The sequence below is a fragment of the Nothoprocta perdicaria genome, unplaced genomic scaffold, assembly GCF_003342845.1.
Source record: "Nothoprocta perdicaria isolate Ctin4 unplaced genomic scaffold, notPer1 scaffold_15, whole genome shotgun sequence".
NCBI classification, from domain to species: domain Eukaryota; kingdom Metazoa; phylum Chordata; class Aves; order Tinamiformes; family Tinamidae; genus Nothoprocta; species Nothoprocta perdicaria.
The window spans coordinates 4080841-4090587 of NW_020454649.1; the positions used below are offsets into that span (position 1 = coordinate 4080841).

The following is a 9747-nucleotide window of genomic DNA, read 5'->3' on the forward strand; positions in this document are numbered from 1 at the left end:
TTATATTCATACATAAATCATACACTGCAAAAAAATGCAGAAATACATGGGTGGGATTCTGCTGCCTTTTAATAATGATAGTATACTCGTCAGTGCAACTGGGAAGAAAACAGGCTGTTTTTTCTTGGAAAAAAAACCCATTACTTTCTAGCAGAATATCAAAAATCAAACATTTCCATATAGAATAGCTGCAAAGCTAATTCACAGCAATTGTAGCTTTTCTGGGCTAGAAAACGTCTCCCATGTTGAGTCACGTTACTCTTTGTGCTGAGCCGCAGCCGCGCATCCGGAGGGCTCCATTTCTCATGTACCGGGAAACAGAGTTCTGATTTCGAAGCTGCTTTCCCCCCAAAAGCTTTCACACTTGGGGCACTCCACTTTTCCTCAGACTTCCTATATTTTTTTTGAACAGTGGATACTTTTCAAGATCCCTTCATATAATTCAAGAACAAAAAAAAACAAAGTTATTATGAATAATTTAAAAGATTCTTCAAAAAAACCCACTTTTCTGCTAACAAATTGTTTTGATGAGAAACTGCAAATAAGAGCAGAATGCATAAGGTACACTGCTAAAGTAAGCCAGTGAGAGAATTTAGGTAGTTTTTATGTCTCTATTTGTGAATATGCGTGTATAACACTAAAATGAGCACCCTCACATTTGTGACCAGTATCCCGAGATCTTTAGCGAGCCCATTTGCTGACACCTTTGATTTTGCATCTTCCACCAGCAGCACAATGTTTCTTACAGTAACAGCATGGTTAGAGCGGCTGGTTCAATATTTATTCAGACAGAGGGAGGAATGCCAGGGGCTAAATTACCCACACCACTTCCTGGAGCACTTTAGTTTTCCTTGGAGTTTTCCCATCCAAGCACTGACCAGGCCCAGCCATTGTGCTTATGAAATCTGACAAAAATTGCAGCTTGAGGTGGACTGATTACTGGAAAATGCTTTCCCTACCATTAGGCACCTGACTAGGCCAGGAACTTGGTGTGCAAAACCTTTAACGTCCTTGCTGCAGCTTCTGTGGGAATATAAACAGCACCACCACTGAGAACTGCACTATATAAGTCAGGGCTGACGATGCTTTGCCAGAGACAGCCCCTCAATTGCACTACTTGCATTTCTAGTCGTACGTTTTACAGCTTTAGTCTCTTTTTGAAATGTTAGGGTGCCATATGCCTTCTTGTGAAGCTTTAGTTGGATGCTAAATGTAAATAAGTGTTGTCAGAGCAGTGAGAAGCCTACAGAAAAGGAGACATTGAGCATCTCCATTTCCACTTTGGAGAAGTATAAAAAGCTGTAAATCCTTTATGTAAGACCCCTAATATCAAGGTTATCCCTGCTCAGGGTGCAGAACATACACGTGTGAACTATTTTGATGGTGCTTCCTACATTATCAATGTGCTTTGTACACGAAAAGAAAATGACATGGTAAGTTAAACAGATGTGTTTTGATCAGAAATATACAGAAGCAAATCCTCCATTCAGCGAGCTTCTGAGATGATAGAAGTTGAGATGCACATCCCTTGCAAGTGAACAGGAATGCAAGGAAAGGCATCAGTAGGACTCAGAATTGGGGGATTTATGGCACATGGTATGCTTCCAGGAGCCTTGATCAGGCTCACTGCTGCAGGCGTACAAGAATGCCCTCAAAATACAGATAGTTTTATTGTCACAACTTGCTCCTTCTCCCCACTTCCGCAAAAAAAAACCAACAAAAATCTATTTCCAGCATATTGGATCAATCCTATTATCCACCGAGATCAAAGAACTTTTCATCTCTAACTTTAAAAGAAAAAAAAAAAAAAAAAGATTTAAATGGTAGTTTTTAGCTTTGAGAAAACCTTCAAAGACACCTAGCATTTCCAGTAACATCAGATGGTTAGTGTACACTGCATTTGCAATTGAGAGGTTGAACACTGGGTAGGTTTTCACACCGGGAAAAAACTTCAGTGGTTTCGTGTGAGATTTGGGGAAATTAAAACATTCAATTAATACTTAACGCCCTTTTTTCATTAAGCATAAATATCTGAAAGCTATCAATATAATTTAACATAGAAATATATGCTTATAATATGTTTACTTTTATCCAGTGTTAATTTGTAATAATAAATGTTGCAATAAAGCTGTCTAGAACGACATATTACAACTTAGTGTTGTTAAGCAAATACATTAAAAAGCACAATAAAACTTTCTGAAAAGCAACTGTCTCTGGTCAAAGCAAAACTAGCCTGTGTTCATCTTAGAATTTCTGTTGAAAATTAGTCTTTCTTGTAGTTCTTTACATACTTTTTTATGCTTGCAAAACAACAGCTAATTTGACTGGTAAAGAAAAATCACCCAGAAATAAGGTCAAGAAATAAGAGAATTTCATAGACAGTTAAAAACAAACAAACCAACTTTCCTTAGCACCATAAATTCTGAGAGTTTCATGGAAAAAGGACCAAGATTTATCTTTTCAGATTTATCACTTTTTTTTTCATTTCACTTCTAGCTTACCCACTGACTCCCTCTGTGGTAATGAGCAGTTTTCTTAATACCAAACCAAACCCTCAGTGGTAAAATCACACTTTTTTTGTGGACTTGAAGAGAATTTGAACCAGGTGTTCAGACCCCCTGTGTTCAAGGGCTGATCAGCAATTAGTGGGCTGGCTACATGGCCAGGCTGTGGGGAGACCAGACTACATGGTCAGGACAAGTTTTTCTTTCAGTGCCTAAAACATGTGAAACTGAATATCCTACTTGCTGGCTTTAGAAGAAACCATTTCCAAGCAGTACCCCTTCTCCACCTGTGGCAGAGAAGGTAACTCTGAGAGTAATTGGCAACTACGCTGGGCACACAGCAACATACACCAGGCACACAGCAACCAGCCATAGCAGCAGGGAGCTCTCGCACAGATCCCATGGCAGCTCTTCCAGTCTCGTTCATAAAGACAGCACTCACAGCGCCATATGGAATAACTAACACACTGCCTAACATAGCTGAGGCAAGCCATTATTAACAGAGCTGGGCATTTTGCTTGATTATTCAGGAAAATTTGAAATGAAAGCACCTGAAGAAGTTTTGTATTTATCTAACACGGGTTCTAGGGGGAAAAGGCATTCCACAGAGACCAGAAAGATTTTGCAGGACCCCAGGAGAGACAGGCTGCTAATATTTCCAGTAATAGGTACTAGTTATTCAAATTGTGGAGCAAGCTGGCTACAAAATAGGTCTGAAAGCCTTAGAGGAAATACAACTGCAGTCTCTTGGTATAAACCATTTCCCTCTCTTACTCATCTGGATGCCACAAACACACATAAACAGAAAAAAGAATCCACCAATTTGTACCGTTGAGGGTATACATTTATAAGCTTTCAAATAGATCACTCCAAAGAGCAAGCTAATTTGGTGAAAAACAACCAACCAACCCTAAAAAAAAAACCCTGCAATTGAATCCAGAGAGTATCTACCTGTGCTTGTGGGCAGCAGACCAAAGGCGAGCGTGTTCCAGCACACCTGCACACGCGGGAGGCTGGGGGCAGAGCCCACCCTGCACACACCAGCTGCTTGACACAACCGTCGTTCACACACAGAAACTGAGAGCCAGCTCCCACGCTGCTGACATGGGTCCAGATCCACCTGGATCGTTTTACGGGGCTCAGACGCAGCACATCACACCTCCCGGGAATCACAGCCTGTCTCCTTAGGGTGAGAGCCTTCTGCTCTCGGTGCCATGAGGGCTGCCGAGGGACTGTCAGCAACGGCGGCGCTTCCTCCCGCCCGGGGGGACGCGGGGGAACGCAGCCGCTGCGTCCCGCGGCGCTCTGGCGCCCTCTGCCGCGAGCGGCCGTTACGCGGCGCGCGCGGCCGTTGGGGCCGTTAAGAGGCGCTGGGAGCGCGAGGGGCGGGGCGGTCCCGCCCACCGCGCACGCGGGGCTCCTCCGGCCCCGCCCTCCGCACAGATGACAGCTGTCTTGCGGGGGGGGACGTGGGGACACGGGCTCGGCGCGCCTGCGCACTGGCGCTCGCGGGCGCGGCCCCTGCGGCTCGCCGTCCCGTCCCGGCGTGCAGAGCGGCGCCATGGAGGCGGCGGGGCGCGCGGCCGGCGCCGACCTGTTCCACGGGCTCGTCATGGCCGAGGAGAGGTGCGGGGCGCGGGGCGCGGGGCGCGGGGCGCGGGGCGCGCGGCGGCCGGGGCTCCGGGAACCCGCCCTCTCTCCCGCAGGTTCCGCGGCGAGGGCTACCGGGAGGGCTGCGCGGAGGGCCGCCGCGCCGGGGCCGCCGCGGGCCGGCGGTGCGGGGCGCTGCGCGGCGCCGCCGTGGGCGCCGAGGTGAGTGCGGAGGGGGAACGTGGCGGGGCTTCGCCAGGCCGCTCCTCGCGCGGAGCGAGGCACGGAGCGCAGGGCGGCGGCGCGCAGCGAGCGGAGGTGCACGCACATCCCGCCCGGTTGCGTGTCCGCAGCAGGGGCAGGCGCCGAGCGGACAGCAGCCCTGCCAGGGCGAGCTCAGGGAAATAAAGTGCGTGGGAATGAACCAAGGAGCGTCACGCCGTGGGCAGGGGCCTTGGACGGGCATCCCCTTGGGCTCCAGGCGGCCACTGACCCCTGCAGGGACCGGCGCCTCTTCGCAGGAAGCCGGCGGCTCCGTGTCCAGGGATTCGGCCATCGCCGTTCGCATTCCATACAGCTCAGGGGCGAATCCGGCAGCCCTGCTGGAGCAGGATAAACTGGGGGCCTCGCTTCAAATGTGCTCCGGCACTTAACGGGGTGTTAGTCCCAAGCCCATGCTTAAGCCCTGGGAAAGGTCTCTGCTGTGTTGCAGTTTTGAACTTGAGTTCATCAGAGTCTGCTGAGTTTGCTTTAGGCATCTGCAACATTTGTGTGTCAATACTAAATCACTTCTGAAAGGCATTCCAGCTCTTTGCTCTCTGTGCTGCATTTAAGTAGTTCAGGGCTTATGTCATTTACTGTAATTACTTTTATTGTAACTTACTCTATCGTAACTTACTGAACTTTCCAACGCGGAAACGCAACTGTATATCCAGTGATTGGTCTTCTAGATAGTGAGCTGGAATGCAGTGTTTTGGTTTGGGCTATATATACATGTATATATTTTTCCCCACGTTGTTCTTACAAATCCACAGGTTGGCTGCTACCTTGGGTTTGCACAGACGTGGCACTGTCTGCTCCACAAATGCACAGATGAAAAGAACAGGTAGGGTTACCCAAACAAACAAACAAAAAAAGAACAAACACATTCTTTTAATAGTGCTTGGAATAAAGGTGTCAGTTTTTGCCCCTCAATACTGATAAGCAGAATAAAGGTGAGCAGAGGGCCACTAAATGCTGTCCCGTGCTGGAGCATGTGATATTGAAGGGAAGATGCCTTGCTTAGCTTGGAGAAGGCGAGGCAAAGGAGGGCTCTGTAACTGTATATAACTGCACTACCTAAGGGGAGGTTCCAGGTGGGATGGAGACAGAGCCTCTGCAGAGGGGCGCAGCGAAAGGGCAAGAGGCAGCGTCTGCAAGTGGCAACAGCTGAAATCCTCATGGGATGTCGGGGGGAAGTTCTTTCCTGTGTGGACAGTCTAGCACTGGGACAGGTTCCCCAGAGGTGATAGAGGCTCCATCCTTTCACACTTTCAAAATCCAATTGGATTGGATTGCCCTGAGCAAGCTGATCTGATCTAGCCCGCTTTGGAAAGTGGGCAAACAAGGTGACGTACAGGCATCCTTTTCCAATTGTGTTTTTTTCTATGACCTCTGTATTTTTTTCATAGAATAGCATATGCTTATGAAGTGAATTTCAAAGGAATACAACTCCTTAGTGAGCTAAATGGGAGTAAAACAAAAAAACAAACAAACAAAAAAAAAAAAACAAGGATGAAGGACTGGGTTCTCTGCTCTGAATTTCTAGTATGTAAATATCTGTATAATCTTCGTTAAGGCAGATGGATAAACAGTAGACTAATCATTTTTTTGTTTGTTTTGATCCCTTGTAGTAAGAAGATAAGAGTTCTGAATGCATTAATAGGGATGATTCAGAAATTCCCTTACGAAGACCCGACTTACGATAAGCTTCAAGAAGATCTGGAAAAAATCAGAGGAAAATATAAACAGGTTTGTAGAATTAAGTTGTTACTTTAGCAGAAAGTGTATGAATTTTCTGAAGAGATTTAATCTCTAAAGCTGCTTAAAAATAGAGCAATTACCGTTCTCCTTTTGGACTTATAGTAAAAGTACTTCAATAAGCTGAATTAAAATGATTGCAAATGCAAACTAAAATAAAAAATAAAAAATAAATTCTTTAAAAGGAAAAATTGAAAATATCATTTGTTAATTACTCAAACTACAAATGGGATTACAGGAATAGAATGGGAGGAACTGGGAGTTTTGGACACTTACTGGAGAGCAGAGGCCTTGCAACACTTACATGTATTCTTTTTTAGGTTTGCTCAATGCTAAATATTCAGTCTGATTTTAGAGTCAATACTGAAAGATCGTCACTAACATTTTGAGTATAGCAGAAGAGGACAAACTTGGATGACAAAAGAAGAAATATTAGAAGAACATATAACTAGGAAATGTTTTCCTACTCTACACAAAATAAAAATAGTGAATGGGTGCTAAACACTAAAGAGGGAAGAGAGAAAATCTTTTGAGCTTTAAATAGTATTCTCATATGTCCTTTTGCAGTTACCATCCAGGTTTTATTTAGGATCACTGAAGTATCAGGGTGTAAACCTGTTAAAAAGCAGCATCTCCTTTAATTCCTCACTAACCTTGCACCAATAAAGATTAATCCTTAAGAGGAGAAAGTTTGTTTGCAATGTTTCCTTATTTAAAGGAAGTATATGATTTTAAGAGCCTGTATATGTAGTTAAGTTTACACTCTGTGTATGTATTGTGCTACACCATGTGCAGTAAAATATAATCTATTGCCTGCTGAGTTTACAGGAGGGAACATCTTCATGGGTAAAGCATAAGACTGCAAATGGAACAGGAATGAACAGGAGATAATAACTAAGATACTTGATCATAAAGTAGAAGCAGCTGTGGCTCAAAACCCGAACATGGCCCTGTCCTTGGTGGGTGAAGCCGATGGGAATGTCAGAGCCATCTAGTGGAGGAGGTTGTTCTATTGTGTAAGAGACACATGAAAGAAATGCTGCTTGTGGGAGCTGACAAATATTTATGTAGGTAGGAGTTGCCAAAATGCAAAGTACAGAATATACATACGTGTGATTCAGCTCCTCGAACTAGGTGACAGACTCCTCTGAAATCTGCTTCAGCTTGGTTATGCTCCACGAACCTCTTAATGACGATGTTCTATGTTGCTTTTTTTTATATATTATAAAACCTTTGAATGTATAAACGTTTTTCCAGAACATTATGTTTAAATGTTGCTTTTGTAAAATTGTACTGTCTTATTATTAAATTTCACAATTTAGTAGTATTAGTAAAAGGTCTCTGCCTGCTTGTGCTCACTGGCCAACATGATTGAAAAGGCCTTGTTGTGGTGTGTGCGTGGGGCTTCCTCTTCTCCTGAAGCTGCATTTGAGATGTGAGAGTATGGCAGGTGCTGTCCAAAGAGCTGTGTTTAGGAAGGCTGAATAAACTTGTATGAGTCACGTTAATCACTTTAATAGTTCTTCTTTTTTTTTTTCTTCTAAATAGCAAACTGGGAGGAAAAGGTACAGAAAAAAATATGATCCTGTAGTTTCTAATATTGGTTCTTAATAAAGTTGGATGTTAAGACTTTCAGTTCTGTGCTCCTTGGTCTTACCGGCTGGAGTTTTTTCAGAAACACTTGATTTGAGAGAAAAAAAAAAGGATGGAAAATATCTGAAAAAGATATTGCAGTTACTGAGATTTTAAAATACTTTGCTGTATTCACCACCTCCGCTTCTGCTCAGTGGTTAGGAAAGAATGTTTGAAACCTCCAACTCCCAAATTTCTGACTTGTCCAGGCTGAGTTCTGGCTTGTTTTGTTTCATGCGTGATCCTTCCTGAGCTGGGTGAACCTGTGGAGCTGCAGAACATCGAGTCTTTCTCAACCACGGACACAAAGCTCAGGGAGTAAAGCCCACGCTTCAGTTTGTTTCTTTAGGGATTATAGAAGGTCGCACATTTTAATGACTTATTTCTAGAGAAAAGTTTGTAGATCTTCCTGCACCCTAATACCTCACAGTATTTTAGAATAGGAATGGATACCGTTTTAAGGGATAGGACTTACCCTGCTGAAGGAGATCAAATTCATCTGAATTTGCAAAGTTTTAGTATCTCTAAATACTGTTCTGTTGACAGCTTTTATCCTGCATGCATTTGTGTTGCTTTCTGAGTGCATTTTTAATGTGAAGTTTTAATACTAATCTCCACTGTAAGATACAGGAAGGGAGTAAAATTTTACCTTGTACTTTTAAGAATTGTGCAGCTAAGGGTCTAGATCCAATACTGATTTATTTTTCAAAGCTCACAAGCTGCCTAGGATGCATTTTTCATTAAATGCAGCACTATGTTTCAGCATGCGATCCAGTAGTGTAGATTCTTTTCTGGTTTCCTCCTCAAGACGGGCACCTTGTCCTTGGAAGCCTGTTGGACACTCCGTGTTTGCAGCTTCCCTGCAGTGCCGCAGGCGTGAAAGGCAGGGCGGATGCTGTTAGGGAATGGCCTGTGCTGGAGGCAGAATCGCCGCTGCCGGGGCCTTGCCCTGTCACAGCTACCTGACCTCCGCCTGCAGAGAATCCTGGTTTTCGACAAAACCACTGTAGTTCACCCAGGGCATTTCAGAGAAGGTGGTAACAAAGCTGACTTGGGCGGAGGAAAGCATGTGTTGTGTTCCTTCTCATCCTGTTATTAAAGCAAGGCTTTGTTTGAAACAAGAGCTCTGATATTTCTTCTGATGTTGTAATTAAGTCTTCATTTCCTTGGTGCTCTCCCCTTTTGCATATTGTGCTTTACAACCTCCCGTGGCAATGGATCCTGTGGCCTTGCTACGTTCTGTAACTCCAGATTTCGTAATTTGGAAAGTGACCATGATGTTCAGTCTGTGCCCAAAAAAATACCTGCTTTGGGCACTACTTTGAAAGGAGCCTTCAAGTTTTTAACTTTGTGTGCTCAGGTTTGAAAACATTGGTTTCCGTGACAAAGACAGGGGTGGAAGTTGGAGCTCCTGATTCTTTGGGACTGCCTGGGCCACAGTGGGCAGTGAGGTAGGTGGGGGTATCGTTGCTAGAAATAAAGACAGCTTAAAGAGCAGAATCAGTCCATCAAAGTTAGAGCTTTAAAGCACTGATCTCAATGGTAGCACAGTGCTCTTTAATATCCAGATGAGCTCTCTGTTCATACTGAAGACATTTGTTAGAAAATGTTCGGAATCACTCCGTAGTTGTTCCCATACCTGTGCAATTAACCAATGCGTCGCTCCGCGCGTCCGGCTTTAGTGTGGCAGAACTAGCTAGAGATGGTTTCTGGCGAGGAATAGCAAGGGGCTTTTGTCTGGAGCAAGTAGGAAGCTCGACTGTAGACACGCAGGGTTCGCGGGGTGCGACGGCAACACAGCATCTGAAGCCTTCAACTTACAAAATCATCTATAATCTCAAATTATGGGATTTGCTTTCAGTGAAATTTTGAGGTAGAGAAACAGCTAACCCTGCACTGTCCCAAATCAATGCCAGTATTTGCTGGGTTTTTTTTTTTTTTTTTTTCTGACTGTTCAGCAGCGTATTTGGCAGGTTTATTTCCGTAGGATCCGTGATTTTTT

General features: G+C 44.4%; 1 protein-coding gene across 1 annotated transcript; it reads left to right on the forward strand.

Annotated features, from left to right (window-relative positions):
* Positions 1 to 4065: 4065 nt before the first annotated feature.
* On the forward strand, positions 4066 to 6577 carry LTO1 (LTO1, ABCE1 maturation factor). Its single transcript, XM_026034778.1, has 5 exons — positions 4066 to 4130; positions 4211 to 4316; positions 5129 to 5199; positions 5987 to 6104; positions 6434 to 6577. Exons 1-5 carry the CDS (start codon positions 4066 to 4068, stop codon positions 6500 to 6502), a joined length of 429 nt encoding a protein of 142 aa, XP_025890563.1. The 3' UTR covers positions 6503 to 6577.
* Positions 6578 to 9747: the final 3170 nt, after the last annotated feature.

Coding starts and splice junctions, on each gene's coding strand:
- LTO1 (XM_026034778.1), top strand. CDS start 4,066: ATGGAGGCGGCGGGGCGCGCGGCCGGCGCCGACCTGTTCCACGGGCTC. Junction 4,131..4,210: donor CTCGTCATGGCCGAGGAGAG/GTGCGGGGCGCG, acceptor TCTCTCCCGCAG/GTTCCGCGGCGAGGGCTACC. Junction 4,317..5,128: donor GCGCCGCCGTGGGCGCCGAG/GTGAGTGCGGAG, acceptor ACAAATCCACAG/GTTGGCTGCTACCTTGGGTT.